Source organism: Urocitellus parryii, chromosome 6 (assembly GCF_045843805.1).
Source record: "Urocitellus parryii isolate mUroPar1 chromosome 6, mUroPar1.hap1, whole genome shotgun sequence".
Lineage (NCBI taxonomy): Eukaryota > Metazoa > Chordata > Mammalia > Rodentia > Sciuridae > Urocitellus > Urocitellus parryii.
In genome coordinates, this window is record NC_135536.1 from 177,326,487 (window position 1) to 177,342,456 (window position 15,970).

Here is a 15,970-nt window from a genome sequence, read left to right on the forward strand (position 1 = left end):
AGAGTGAATGTGTATTCATGCATACACACACACACACACACACACACACACACACACACTTCTACCATTTCTCCCAAAGAAACAGGGAAAATGGCTCTCAAGAGTCCTGCTGCCCCTCTGACACCACAATTCTGCTGCCTACAGTAAAGTACTGCAAGAGTTAAAACATTTTTTGTGCCAATATTTTAAGAGTGCAGAAGGTTCCAAATTACATGTAAAATAAACAATGCCAGACTGTGAAAACTCTTGGCTGCAATGTTCTCTGATGTTAACAAGAGTTTCTTTATTACTGTAACCTTTCAGAAGTGAATAAAAATTATTTCTCTGCCCTAGTTTTGCCCTCCAGTAAAAGGGAAGAGAACAGTGACCATGGAAAGAGCTGTACAATGACCCCTCGTGAAGGCTGGGGGGCTGGGAAGGGGTGGTTGAAACACAAAGCCTTCCATATATGTTTCTAGTCAAATTTAGAAATTTAGTTTGGGCTGTGCCAATCATATTGTAGAATTCTACACTGCTAATATTTTTATGTAACTAAAACCCTTAGCGGGATAAGAGGGCATTTGCAGGAACCCAAAATGAGCTTGTGCTACAAAGAAACCCAAATCTTAACCAAGGTTCCTCAACCATTCAATGAACCTCCGTACTCAGAAATTGAGCTAAAGTCTTGAAGTGCCCTAAAACAAAACAAAACAACATGGAAGAAGATCCATATGAGGCCAGTACTGAAAAGAGAATTTGCTTTCACCATTGCAGGAAAAGGGAAAAAGTCACTAAATGAATCCAAAAGTTCTCTGCCCTCTCATACCACTCTGTGGCTTTATCCACACTGGTCCTATCTGGAAAGCTCTTCTAGTCTAGCAAACACCCACTTTACCAGAAATATCCAACCTAAATGTCATCTATCCTGAGCTATTCTCCTCTGGGCATTCTTAGCAAATTTTAAAACATTATAATTCCTTAATATTATAATTATCTGTTCATACATTTGTCTTCTCCTACTTGACCTGGGAGTCAGGGATAATATCTCAGCCATCCTTGTATCTCTAGTGCTTAGCATAGTACCTGGAAGTTAGCAGGCCCACAATAAAATGGACGGTTAGATGGATAAAACCTTGTTTGTGTCTGGGAACAGAAATCAGCCAGAGAATGATGAACTGCTAAAAAAAACAGAACACAAGCTCTGGGATTTAACACAAGGCTAGCTTTTCAGACTTTCACAGAGTTACAAAATGTTAAGTCTGGAAGAGAATGTAGAAATCATCTAACTCACCTCCCCAGAGAGGTGAGGGGATCTGACTTATTCAAGCTCACCCATAGAGTAGCCAGGCTGGCCAGAATTCCTTCCATTATACCACACTGTCCTTTCTTATTACAGTCTGAAATGGTGGGTGTAAATGTTTATTTGCTGGCAGAATAAGAAATGGGATTACAACTATATATTGTGAAACTGTTACTTCATTATAAGCAAATGAACTTTGGATATCATCCTAGGAATCCAAATCACTTGATAAAAGATACAATATCTGAGTTCCTCAAAAAAGCTAACATATAGTCACCATAGGACCCAGCAATCCCCAAGAGACCTGAACACATATGTTCAGATGAAAACCGTATGTCAATGTTCATAATAGCATTATTCATAAAGCTAAAAAGTAGAAAAAACTCCAGTGTCCAATACTTAATAAAATGTGATACATCCAGACAATAGACTATCCATAAAAAGGAATGAAATACTGAAATATGCTACAACAGGGATGAACCTTGAAAACAGTATGCTAACTGAACAGAGCCAAAACTAAAAAGCTGCTTATTATATCATTCCATTTATATAAAATGTCCAGAATAGGTAAATTCATAGAGAGGCAAAGTAAGATCCTGGTTTCCAGGGGCTGGGGAGAGGGCGGGATGAGCAATGACGTTAATGTATTCAGGGTTTGTTTCTGAGGTGATAAAAATGTTCTAGAATGGGCTGGGGGAGTAGCTTAGGGGTAGAGTGCTTGCTTGCATGCAAGAGTCCCTGAGTTCATCCCCAGTACCACAAAGGGAAAAAAAAAAAAGCTCTGGAATTAGATAGTGGTGAGGGTAGTGTAACACTGTGAATTTACTAAAATGGTGAATAGTATGGTGTGTGGTTTTGTTTTGTTTTGTTTGGGGGCAGGTACTGGGGATTGAACACAGGGGATTCTACCACTGAGCTACATCAGCAGCCCTTTTTAATTTTTTGAGACAGGGTCTTGATAAGTTGCCCAGGCTGGCCTCAAATTTATGAGCCTCTAGCCTCAGCCTTCCAAGTCACTGAGATTACAAGTGTGCATCACTGTACCTGGCAAATATTATGCTATAGTGAACTATATCTTAATTTTTTACTTTATTTTACTTTGGTACTAGAGGTTGAACCCAGAGGAGCTTTATCACTGAGCCATATCCTCAGCCCTTTTTATTATTTTTTTGAGACAGGATCTCATTTGTTGCTGAGAGACTTGCTAAATTGCTGAGGCTGCCCTTGAACTTGCAATCCTCCTGCCTCATCCTCCTGAGTTGCTGGAATTATAGGCATGCACCACAACAGTCTCTTAATTTTTTAAATTGGAAAAATGGAATCTCTGTCCTCTAGGAACTAACACTCAAACTGGAAGATCTAGGACAGACTTAAGGATCAACAGGTTCAGCGCTATGTGACATATATTATGGAAGTTAGAGGGAGACTGAAAGAACACTTGACTACCGATATGGAGACTGGCCTGAATTATCTTGGTGAGCCCTATATTGCAATCATATATATTCTTACAAGAAAGAGGCAGAGGGAGATTTGACCCAGACAGAAAAATATGGAGGCAGAGATTACAGTGATATAGCCACAAGTCAAGGAACGTCAGCAGTCACTAAGCTGGAAGGGGCAAAAACAGATTTTCCCCTAGAGCCCCCAGAAGAAGCACAACCCTGCCATGATTTGACTGCAGTCCAATGAAACTGATCTTTGCCTCCAGCACTACAGGAGAATATATCTTTTTCTGTTTTAAGCCATGTTTGTGGTAATCTGTTACAGGTGCTAAAGGAAACAAATATACTAACCTGAGCCTTAACTTTATCACCTATCAAATGAGGATAGAAGTACTATCTATCTCAAATGCTATCTATCTTGCAGGTATGAATGTTGTAAGATGTGGTAAATGTTAAATGGTGCTTATAAAGTGTGTGGCAAAGAGAAACCACTCAGTAAATGTTAGCTCTTACTATCAGAGAACTCTATTCTGCATTAAGTTGACATTCCCAATTTTCACGTGGCATTACTGCATGCTCATACCCTGCTCCTCCTGTAACAGCTGGCCCAGAAGACCAGAGTTCTCTTCTGTCCGTTTCTAATTTATACTCGTCTCTCCCAGCTTCACCATCTGTTAAAGGATACAATCAGCCAGGCATCATGGCACATGCCTGCTTGAAGTACCAGCAATTTGAAAGGCTGAAGTAAGAGGATCACAAATTTGAGATCAGCCTCAACAACTCAGTGGGACCTTGTCTCAAAAATAAAAAATAAAAAGGACTGAGGATATAGGTGAGTGGTGGAGCACCCCTGGTTTCAATCCCCAGTACCACAGGGGAAAACAACAACAACAAAAATATAGGGTCAGATGATGACCAGTGATTCTCAAACTGGAAGATTTGTTTAAAAAAAAAAATTACTGGATCCTATCTGCGAAGTTTCTGATTCAGCAGTCCAACATGCAACCCCAGAATTTGCATTCTTAACAAATTCCCAAGTGATATTGAGGCTGCAGATCATTTCAAGGTTCCTTTCCAATTTTAAGTCTTAAGATTCCTCAGGAACATGCAACAGATATAGCACTTAAGTAATAAGTACTGCTATGCCATGCTGGAATAGCCTTAAAATTAATTTCTTTTGCTAAGTAAGAGAGGGAGGGCTGGGAGGGGGATCATGAGGTACCTGGTAAAGATTAAGTTTTAACTTCTGAACTACGCAGAATGAGAAATCTGAAGCAACAGTGGGAACAGGAAGAGGCTGCCCCCTTATCCAACAAACTGGCCCCATTTTAATTTATCTTAATCCCACCTTTCTGCCTTTCCACCATACCCCACCCCCATTCCCTCCTCTAGAAACACATCTAGGTGTCTCCTGAATTCATTTATAGGCTTTGCAGTGCACAGTATAATACCGCCTTTGTTCGTCTCCTGGCCCAACCCCTCCACTCCCGGTGTTCAGTCTTAGTATTCCCCTACTCTTAAAAAAACACAACCAAGGAGTCTCTGAAAAATAACTGTAAAATCAACTAAGGCAAATTCATATGATGTGGAGACATTCATCAGACTCTATGCTCAAAAAGAAAACAAATTCAAAACATTGTCAGCATTCTTGTCTTTTTCTCCCCTTAATCTCTATTAGTCCTGTTGAGTAGGAAACCTTTGCAGTATTGGATTCGAGAGTCTTAAAAAAAAAAAAAAAAAAAAAAAAAAAAAAAAAAAAAGGCCTCAGGTTTGGGATGGAACTTAAGAAATGGAATGTCTCCAGATTCAAGAGCTGTCCTTTTAGTCTCTGGAAGTCTTTGGTAATAAGACATGAGAGAAGGCCGCATTTGGGGGATGGTATCATGGAGAACTGGAAACTGGCATGTCCCAGCTGTGGTCCTCATTCTGCTGTTTTCTAACTGTATGACCCAGGGCAAACCAATGAACTTCTCTGGGCCTCTATATCCTCAACAAAGAAACAGGAGTAGACCCAGATCTATGATCCCTAATTAGAGATATGCATCAAACATCTTTTCAAAATGTATACACCTGTGCAATCTTTTCACATCTTGAGAGAATCACTGAATTAGAGACTCTCTGAGGCTCTCAGTGTAACATTCTAAGGTTCTTTTACCCTACAAAGTAGATTAGAAATGTAACTAAAGAGCCAAGAACCCATAAGTGAGAGCAAGAGAAAAATCCACTTTTAAAAAAAAATACATATATATATATATATATATATATATATATATATATATATATATTAGTTGTCAATGGGCCTTTATTGTTATTTATTTATATGTGGTGCTGAGAATCAAACCCAGTGCTTCATGCATGCTAGGCAAGTGCTCTACCACTGAGCTACAACTCCAGCCCCTCCACATTTTTTGTGGGGAAAAGGAGGGTCATAGACATTGAATGCAGGCGTGATCAGAAAAGATGGTTCATTAAGTCAGTATTAGGGAGATAGTGCTAGCTGAATGCTAAGAGCAGAAGCCAAGTACCTATGTAACTAAGTAGTAATTATATTACTCATGCTGCATAAAACAGAAGTTAAAACTTAATCTTTACCCAGGATCCTTATCCTATCCAATGCAAGTGACCTACATAAACCAGTAATTACAGAACACCACAGTACATTGTTATCTCAGAAGTCTGTACAGAGTGTTGTAGCAATACAGAGGGGAGAGTGGCAAATATACTATCATTATCGGCAAGTGATGGGAAGTGTCTTGGAGGAGACACTATCTAGCTGTGTCCAACAGCACCATGAGCAGAGGAGATGGGATAAGATCACTTTAGACAGAGGGAACAGCATAAACAAAAGCCTAGAAGTACAAATCAATATGGCACACCACGCATCAATAAAATTCTAAAATTAGTGCAATGTTTTTGTGTGTGCCTACATGCAAACATTTTTCTCTGGGGGTGGGATGGTAACAATTTGTTGGAAATTAGACTACAAAGGTGGAATGGAATCAGAGCATGACTACTTCTTTTTACTCTAATTTTTTAAAAAGATATAAGAGCAATATAACAAAAATGTGTTTAATCTTTAGATTCATGATCATTAATATATTGTGACAGCTGCTTCATCTCTGTATGTCCATATACCCATTTTGTTTTGTTAAACCACTTGAAGATAACTTGCAGATATTAAAACATTCTACCCCTACAGCACATTCTCATATATCTACAAAGGATTCTATATACATTCTATATACACTGCCAAGAAGTTTAAATTTTGTCCTAATATGTGATGAGAGTCCTCGGATGTTTCCAAAATGAGAAGGGCATGATTGGATGAGATTTAGGAAATCTGTCAGTTATATGGTGGGAGGGTTCCCTAGAGTGAGGAATGACCAGGAATTCATTTAGAAGCTACTTACAATAAAGGAGAGATGATTAAAGTATAGCATTGGAACAGAGGAGAGGAAAAAACCTGGAGATATTTTTAACAGAGAACTACAAGGCCAAGTGGATGCAGAGGATGAGGCAGGAGTTGAGAATGGTTTAAAGCATTACAGCTTGGGGACTGGATTGCCGGTGACATCAGAAGTGAGACAAAAAGAACAGTTTTATGGAGCTATTTGTCCCCTGCCTCTTGAGTGAAATTTGAGAGAAACATTAGTGACCCCTGAAAGGTAAAATGGAAAATGGTTTAGGCTGTGGGCCCCACTCCCACGCATTCAGCTCTAAGTTATCTATGGTCATGAAACAAAAAATGTCAACACAAATCTAGACACCCATAGAGACGGAAGGCAAAAGGAATAGGAGGGGAAGAAGATGTAACTTGTTCTGAAAGAATGAGCTGAACTGGGAACACTCAGCAAGAGGAGTTTTTAAGGTAGGGCATTATGGAAAGTGTGAGTGCCCCAAGGCAGCTAGGGGTCTGAAAAATTCTCTGAGACAAAATGAAGACACCAAAAGAGAATTAAATTCATTCATTTATTCATTCAGTTGAGAAACATCAACTAAACACCTAGAATGTGCAAAGTTCCATTTCAGGTTCTGTAGGCATAAAAAGACAAAGTCGACTTCAGGAACTCACTACAACTGAAGGTAAAAACAGGCCATGAGACACATAATCAAGAGCATGGGGAGTTTCATGCTTTGGTTGATTTCAAATATACAAGAGCTTATCACTTCTCTTTCAGGGACACGTCCCTAAAGGAGGGAGTCCAGCAAGCCATTCACAAGGACAAGCGATTGAGCCATCAGACTGACAACCCAGCTGCATGCACCCAGGCTCCTGGTCAGTTAGGAAACTGCTTAAATATCTACTCCATGCTCTCTTGTCAGGTCTTAAGGCCTGGGGATAGGAAACTTGTGTAGAGAAAGGAATGCATCCACTAGAGGTACATCTTCAGTTGGACTCAGCTTAAATTCATGAGCCAATTCCCAAATGGAATTACTTTGCCTTCTAAGAATTTAGCTTTCTCTCTCTCCTGAGTATCCACTCCAACCATTCAGGCCATTTAAAACTTTCAAAAGAACTATTGATATCTGAGAACAAACACATATTCTTATTTTCATGGCCTTGAGCCCAAAGGATTGTTCTTTCTTTACACTGACACAGTTCATACATATGGACCTAAAAACTACACCTTTATCACAGTCCTTGTCTTTAAAACAAATATCTTTTTGCCTAGGGTGAGCAAGGCTCTGGTTCGATCCCCAGCACAGCAAAAATATCTTTGACAATGAGTTTCAATTTGGACCTAGAGATAGCAAAATTTGTACTTTTACTTTTGGTAAAAGTTTTGTTGACGATCTGTGTGTGTGTGTGTGTGTGTGTGTGTGTGTATGTGAGCGCGCCCGCACAATACTGCTCAAAGAATTTTATGGGGGAGGAAATGGGAGGGAGTTTGGAGACTTTGAAGGAAATTTTCACAAAAACTAAAGACTTTGTTAAGATTTAAAAGCCTCCTAGTTTAGAAATACATGCTATAGGGCTGGGGATGTGGCTCAAGCAGTAGCGCACTCGCCTGGCATGCGTGCGGCCTGGGTTCGATCCTTAGCACCACATACAAACAAAGATGTTGTGTCTACTGAAAACTAAAAAAATAAATAAATATTTAAAAAATTCTCTCTCTCTCTTTAAAAAAAAAAAAAGAAAAAGAAAAAGAAATACATGCTATATATAAACTTTTTCTCAGTATTTGAGACTGAACCCAGGGCATTCTACCATTGAGCTACATCCCCAATCCTTTTAATTAAATTAGTTAATTAATTAATTTCTTTCTTTATTTTTTTTTTTTTTTGGTTCAGGGGGTTGAACCCAGGGGCATTTAACCATTGAGCCACATCCCCAGCCAATTTTTAATATTTTTTTTAGAGACAGGATCTCACTGAGTTGCTTAGAGCCTCACTAAGTTGCTGAGGTTGGCTTTGAACATGCAATCTTCCTGCCTTCGCCTCCTGAGCTGCTGGGATCCTTTTTATCTTTTGAGACAAAGTCTACCTAGATTGCCCAGGCTGGCCTCAAATTTGCAATTGTCTTGTCTCTGCCTACAGAGTAACTAAGGTTTCAGGCATGCTCCACTATGCCTAGCTAAACTTTCTTTTTTTTTTTTCCTTAGAATCAAAAAATTCCATCAGAAAATGGGAAAGCATGGGGAGGGGGACAACAAAATTGCCAATAAGGGAAATGTTTTCCCATTTCTTTTTCTTCCAATTTTTAAGACTAACACAGCAAACCAATATCTTCAGAATAAAAAGGATATTTCCCTGAATCATTTTTTTCAATACTTATTCTGGGCTTCCAAAGCTGTTTTCTTTCATTCTTTAGATATTTACTGGGTACCCATTCAGCCCAGCCAAGAGGCAATTATAGGTACTTTGGAGAATACAAAGAGGGACATATGATCCTATCCCCAGGAATTTACCTGGAAGTCTGTCAACATACATGAATGATCATGATACAAAATAGAATAAGTGCCTGAGGAAAGGTACATGAAAATTATTACGTACTTGCAGCTAAGGAAAACTGGGACTGGTTTCCAGTTTGGTGAAGGCATTGGGGCTGGAGCGTTAGGGCAGTCTAGGTGTATGCACCAAATGAAGAAAGATGCAAAACAAGAACAGCAAGACATTCGGCCTGGCCGGAGGGAAGAGAATATGAAAGCAAGGATGGAATGTGATGTTCACTGAGTGCTAAGTGCCAGGCACATGTGCTAGAAAGTTTCACATATTTAAGGTTCAAGAACTAGGGGAAATGAGTTTGGAGAGGTGGTCTGGAGTGTGATCACTGAGAACCTTGCAATGCAAAACACTGTTCTGAGGCAGAAGTTAACGAAGGAGTCCAGTTTAGCCCACAGTTTTACCACCTTTCCCTCTGCACCATTCCATCAAGCAGCTCTGCTATGGTGAGAGCAGGAGACCAGGTGATGAAAGTAGGCTCATTCTTATTCTGTCATACTACTATCAAGAAATCATCTGAAGTCTTGCTGAGGCAACTGGCATGCCAAGGACCACCGATAGGATGAATTGTAATTTCTGAAGTACAGCTCACTCCCACCCCTTCCCACCTCTGCCTCCCTGGCTTGGAAAGCTTAAACCTGGTTCATTGTAAGCCACAAGGTGGAGATGTCTGGCAGAGCAGAACTGAGAGGAAGTCATTTAGTCAGCCTAAGGTTACCATTAACACTTTGAGCCACTGCCTTGAGCTAATTTTTATGTTTGTTTTTTAAGTTTGGTTGAAATGTCACAAATGGAAAAATTAAGTAAAGCGCCCCGGTTAGCCACAAGACTGGACACACCTGGCTGCAAACCCAGCAAAAGAAACTTACTTCATTAGTAGAGAGAAGCAGAGAGTGAAATTTACATCTAAAATCTGCCTGCACTAGGAGAAAGTGCTGAGGCCAAAGGCGCTGTCTGTTTTTACAGCTGTGTCAAGTCTTAGTTCTTACTCTTACCAACACTCAGGAGTGCGGCAAGGGCCCAAGGAAAAATGGTCTCCAACCTCTTCAGCTGCAACTCAGCTCACAAAGGTTTTTAAGAACCAGTTAATGAAATAAAACAAGACCAGATGAGGTGATATAATGAACTTTATTTCCACAGCTAATTTATATGTTTAAATCCCAAATAATATTTTTTTAAAAGTCAGAACACTCTAAATTATTGATGTGATTTTTTAAACCTCAAATTTAACACTTGCTTTTTATACCAGCTTCACTGATGATATATGAGTCTGCCCCATTTTTGCAATCGTTGGGCTCCTAAAAAGCTGGTAAAAAGAAAACTTTGGTAAAATGAAAGTTCTCCCACCTATATGAAATGAGAACTCTAATGTCAAAGGAGTTCTTGATTGGAATTCTAATTCCAAAGGAGTTGTTGATTAAAATTTCTGATTCATTAGTTTGCCATTGGCTCTCATGGTTCTTGATCTTACCCACACCAACCCACTCAAAGTAATGGCCTCTAAGAATTCTTTCACATGAGAAAAATCACCACTATATTGATCTGTTTTAAAAATTTTACTTGTTATATGGGTTTTCTTACAGAGGTATAACTGAGATGCCAAATAACACAGAGATAGATTTGCAAATTACCACCTTCAAATCATAGGTTTTCAAAGCTGAAAAGAAACTTGGAAATCATGTAGTTAGACCCATCACCACCTGGTGCTTTTTTTTAATGAAGAAATGAGGCACAGAAGATACAAAGAGGAAAGACTTACCAGTCTGGGTGAGTACCAGGCCAGACTGGCTCCATGTTACCTACTACTTTTCTCCAGCCACATGTCCCATTTCTTCCAGTTGTATGCTCACAGAAGACTGAGATTCCCTCTACACACATACAACTCAGACGTGGTTAATGTACTAATGTCTTGCTATACAAAGGGGTCTGTTTATACCATGAGGTTGGAAAGGTCGGGATGAAGTCAATTATAATAGAAAAACAATAAGAGTAATTCCTCAACTCTTCCAAATCTCTATTATTTTAAATCATTGTTTTTTACTTATAATAGTCTTTATAACTAAATCAGAGCTTCGGCATTTCTCTTCATGAAGGCAGTTTAAGAACCTGTACTAAAGGAATCACCTACAACCTTGCTATTCAAAGTGTGGCTACCTCCTCCCCTATCCTGCATCATTAGCAACATTAGCACGACCCGGAAGCTTTTTAGAAATGTAGATTCTTAGCATGGTGGTACATGCCTATAATCCCAGCAACTCTGGAGGCTAAGGCAGGAGGATTCAGTGACGTAACAAACTCCTGCCTCAAAATTTTTTAAAAGGATGGGGTGAACAGATCAGTGCTTGAGTGCCCCTGGGTTCAATTCCCAGTACAAAAAAAAAAAAAATCACTTCTCTGACCCCATCCCAAAACCTACTGAATCAGAATCTGTATTTTAATTTTAATAAGATCCTCAGGTAAACTATAGATAGGCACATTAAAGTCTGAGGAACACTGATCTAAAACACTTCCTTTCAGGGCAGCAAATGGGGGGGGGGGAGGCTGGATAAAATAGGCGCACACTAATTCCTGTAGGACTGCACTGATGTACAAATGGACCAGAGACTAGTAAATCAGGCATGATTTATCTGATAAATAAGGTGACTTTGAAACAGAATTCCAAGCTGGGCACAGTGGTGCATGCCTGTAATCCCAGCGGTTCGGCAGGCTGAGGCAGGAGAATCACGAGTTTAAAACCAGCCTCAGCAAAAGTGAGGCGTTAAGCAACTCAGTGAGACCCTGTCTCTAAATAAAATACAAAGTAGGGCTGGGGATGTGGCTCAGTGGTCAAGTGCCCCTGAGTTCAATCCCTAAAACCAAAAAAACAAAAACAAAAACCAGAATTCCAGAGGCAGAAGTTCAATTTACTGACTCATTCTGACAAATATTCAATCAATGTTTATTACATAAACAAAAAACTGAACAAGACAGCTTCCTGCTTTTATAAAGCCTACAGTTAAATAGAAGGGAGATTACACAAAAATAACACAGGAGAGGGCTCGAAATGTTGAATATTGTGATAGAGATGTGAAAGGAGATTCATGGAAGTGGGGGACAATGAAAAGATTCCTGTGGTCCAGGAGTCAGCAATTTATGGCTTACTAAGCTATTCAGGATGGGACAGCTGTGACCCACATGGCTCCAGTGGCCCAACTTCCAGCAGAGTTTAGTCAACAGTGATAAGAAAAACAAGTTCACTAATAGAAGAGCTACTGCGTGACCAAGTGGCTGGCAGTGAGCCAAGGCTTTGGCTGGCCAGAGGGTATCATTGGTCATCATTAAATGGGATGCTGTGTGTTGCCACAGAACTGCATACTGAGAACTTGAGGGCATGTGGAACAGTCAGCTGCATGAATAGCTTAAAGGTTGCTGATTTCATTCAACAGCCAAGACAGCTGACAAGCGCAACAGTGAGAAAAATGAAAATGGAACTAGAGACAATTACAAAGAAAGTTCAATACTGATTTCAAAATGATGATGATGATGATGATGATAATGATGTTTGCAGTTAAAACTTTGATACATGTTACCACTTTTTAAGAATGAACAGAAAATGCCAACCGCCTGTTGTCCCAGGGAATGCCATGTAAATGTCAATGAAAATACTTAAGCAAACCCATGTTTGCCAAGCTTCCTATAGATGCAGCTCCTTCAAAGACATATGAGAATCTGAAAAAACCCTCAACCCAGGTTCCCAAGAGGCAACCATCCCCTCCATGATGTAGTCTCAAAGACTACAATTTTACACACAGAATAAACACAAATGCCAACAGACAATAGCATAGGAATGTGTGAAGATAGTTACAATAAATAAAAGTAAAACATGAAGCATGGAAAGAAAGTTGCATATAAGTACATAAAGAAAACACACTACATATTTTCTATAGATAGCATAGGAAAGAGTCTTAAAAGATACACGCCAGGGCTGGGGTTGTGGATCAGAGGTACAGCGCTTGCCTAGCATATGCGTGAGGCACTGAGTTCGATCCTCAGCACCACATTATAAAGATATTGTGTTCACCTATAACTAAAAAACATTTTTTTTTAATTTAAAAAAAAAAGATACACACCAAAATGGAAATGGTAGTTATTTCTTGGAAAGAGATAAATGGCCAGGATTGAGATTGATGTTTAAAGAAATTTTAGCCTTAGTTAACACATTTTGAATTTAAAAAAACAAGTGTAAGTAAAAACATTTTTAATACATATTAGTGAAAAAAGCCAAGACTCAGAATAGAGTACATAGTATAAGCCCACCTGTGTCATGTTAAAAGAATATAAATTTATATATTTGTATTTGTATAGAAAACACTAGAAAAATATACATCAATTCTGACCTGCAGTTACTTATGGGGAGTTGAAATAAGAAAAATACACTTGTTTTTTACATTAAGTACTTTCTACTGCTTGTTTTTATTCTATGAGCATGTGTGACTTTTCTATTAAATTAAACCATTTTGTGACCCAGTCAGATGGTTTTCCCAAGCTGGAAGATAACAAATTAGGAAATAACAAGGAACTACTAAAAATTAATGGTCTAGAGATAAAACATAATTGCTTCTCAGTCTTTTGGCATGATCAAGTATGGAGACAAAAATAGACAAAATTACTGTTTATATAATAAATAGTATCCCAATGTTTTGGTTTTATTCTTCTACTGTCATCATACTCCTGGTGACATATATACCATATACTCTCCTTTATAAGGCTAATTATTAAATGTACTGATGTATGTTTTCAGTGGATATTCTGCTGAAGTTTTCTATGTTGCTAGTGATCGAGGAGCTTGCTTTTTCAGCTCCTGAGAATAGTGCAAGAACTGAAATATTTATAACATGATTTTTATATCAGAACTGGTTCACATATTACATTAGTATCAAAAGCAAAGTGTCCTTAAACTGGATTAGTATTTGATTCCCTTCTTTACCCATTCCATCCCTTCCATCACCATGATTTGGGACGTGTAACCCCTCTCCATACCCAGGATGTCCTCACACTGATAAACCACAATAACATGTATAACCCGTAATGTATCTGTAGTGTGTCAGTCTCAATAGAGGTAGAAAAGTAACACCAGCTGAAATGCCTCTAGACATAAGGCAGCATTTTCACAGAAATCCAAAGCAAGGCCACTCTAAAACAGATAAAACCCCACACTCCAGTCAGGCAATCCCTCACCAGAGTTGTCCAGATCCAGATCTGACATCCAGCACTTACCCCCATGACTCTGCCACGCTGCTCAACATCTTCCCACATAAAATGAACTATGATACGACACATATATTTCCCACTCCGGCCTTCCTGCTTCATTCGGACTAGACACATCCTAGTGGGAAGAAGACAGAGAGGCTGTTAGGCATTGTTCACACCTTACATTTACATCAGAGTGATTTTAGCAAAGGGCATCGAATCAAAAAACTGGAAGTGACCTTTTTAAAAAAATGTTTATTCACATACAATGCAGACTTTATAAACTGTATTAACCTTAACTGTACAGTTTGATGAATTTTTACACAATATTATCCATGAAAGCATCACCCAGATGGATATGGGTTATTCAGAGCACCTCAGAAGGCTCCCTCACACGTGGAAAAGACCATATTTAGTTGTGAGAAGATAAGCAAATTTGAACCCTTCATTGTACTGATGGAAACAGGAATCCTAAAGAATAAAAGTAATTTTCCTGACACCACAAAGTCATCTATTTACTGAGTAAAGAACAACACTGTCCCTATAGTAGCCACTAGAAATCTGTGGCTATTGAGCACTTTAAATGTGAATAAATCCAAAGACTTCAAAGATTTAGTCCAAGAAAGAGAAGAGAAAATATCCAATTTTTAAAATTGATTTCATGTTGAAATAATATTTCAGATGAGTTAAATAAAATATATTATTAATTTCATTTGTTCCTTTTTGCTTTTAAAACTCTCAGCCACTTAGGAGGCTGAGTCAGGAGGACCCCAAGGATCCCAAGTTCAAATCCAGCCTTAGCAACTTAGCAAGGCCTTACATAACTCAGTGACACCCTGTTTCTAATAAAATATTTAAAAAGGGCTGGAGATGTGGTTCAGTGGTTAAGCACCCTTGGGTTCAATCCTTGGAATAAGAGGAAAAAAAAAAAACTTAGCTACAACAAAATTTTAAATTACAGGAATAGCTTGCATTGTATTTCTGTTCGATAACACTTGTCTAGAACACAGATCATAGAAAGTATTATAATTACTTTTTTAAAAGTATTAAATTGTTTCACCCACTTGATGTAAATTCCACTGAAAGCAAAGATCAAGCTTTGTTTTTTTTTCAACATTGTATCTCCATGTAGAAGACATTCAATAGATACGTACTGAATAACTAAATTAATAAACATAATAAGGCCAAGTTTAGGGCCCTTTCCCTATGCCACATAGCCAGAGGGTTCTCTGCTTATAACCTCAAATATGAAGATAAATGTTATATTTTATTAACTAATAAATATTATATTTAATTATATATAAGAATATAAGCAAGATCACCAACCTCTCAAATTGGTTCCTAATTTTATAACCATACTGATTTCTACTGTCTATCATTAATTGTTAAGTAGCTACAACAGACCAGTCACCTAAAAGACAATTCCTGCTGTAATTATGGAATGATCAGTCTAAACTGACAATTCTCTCTCCTAATGTAATTAATCCTGCCCATTAAAATCTACTAGCAACAGCGTGGTACAATGGGACGATTCCAGCCTGGCCTGCCTAAACATCTCTTTTCATGACTAAGATGGAGAAAGAAAACATACTTATCAAACTGCCAAATGACAAGAAGCTAGACAGAAAAACAAATATGCTAGATGACCCAACCATGAGCCAAAAATATTTCAAACAGGCTGTGTCAATGGCTGAAGAACAAATGCAGGGGTACAAGGATAGATGAGACACAACTACCTACATGTGAAAACATCTTACAGGTAAAGTCAACAAAATGATTATGTTGCCTCCCAATTAAAGTGATTTTAGATATAGCTCTGGAACTATATCCTCAACATGCAAAGTGAGACTTTGGTTCTACTCAGCACAGATCAAGATCTATTTGGAATAGCAGAATCTACTGACTACAGTTTTGAACATTATATTTTAAGAGACAAAAGGATACAGTTAGATGGAAGAATAAGTTCTGGTGTTCCACTGCACAATAGGGTGACCACAGTTAACAATAATATATTATATATTCTATGATAGTAGAAGCAAATGTGACTCCATTTTGTTTTATGACTTCATCCTGTAGA

At 38.5% G+C, this 15,970-nt stretch overlaps 1 protein-coding gene across 3 annotated transcripts in view; it reads right to left on the reverse strand.

Annotated features, from left to right (window-relative positions):
* Uqcc1 (ubiquinol-cytochrome c reductase complex assembly factor 1) overlaps nt 1–15,970 on the reverse strand; it is a 93,902-nt gene that overhangs the window by 28,839 nt on the left and 49,093 nt on the right. For all 3 annotated transcript variants that reach the window (XM_026383169.2, XM_026383167.2, XM_026383170.2), the window contains exon 7: nt 13,921–14,029. In XM_026383169.2, the coding sequence (XP_026238954.1) occupies nt 13,921–14,029 (109 nt within the window). The remainder of the gene's footprint in view (nt 1–13,920; nt 14,030–15,970) is intronic.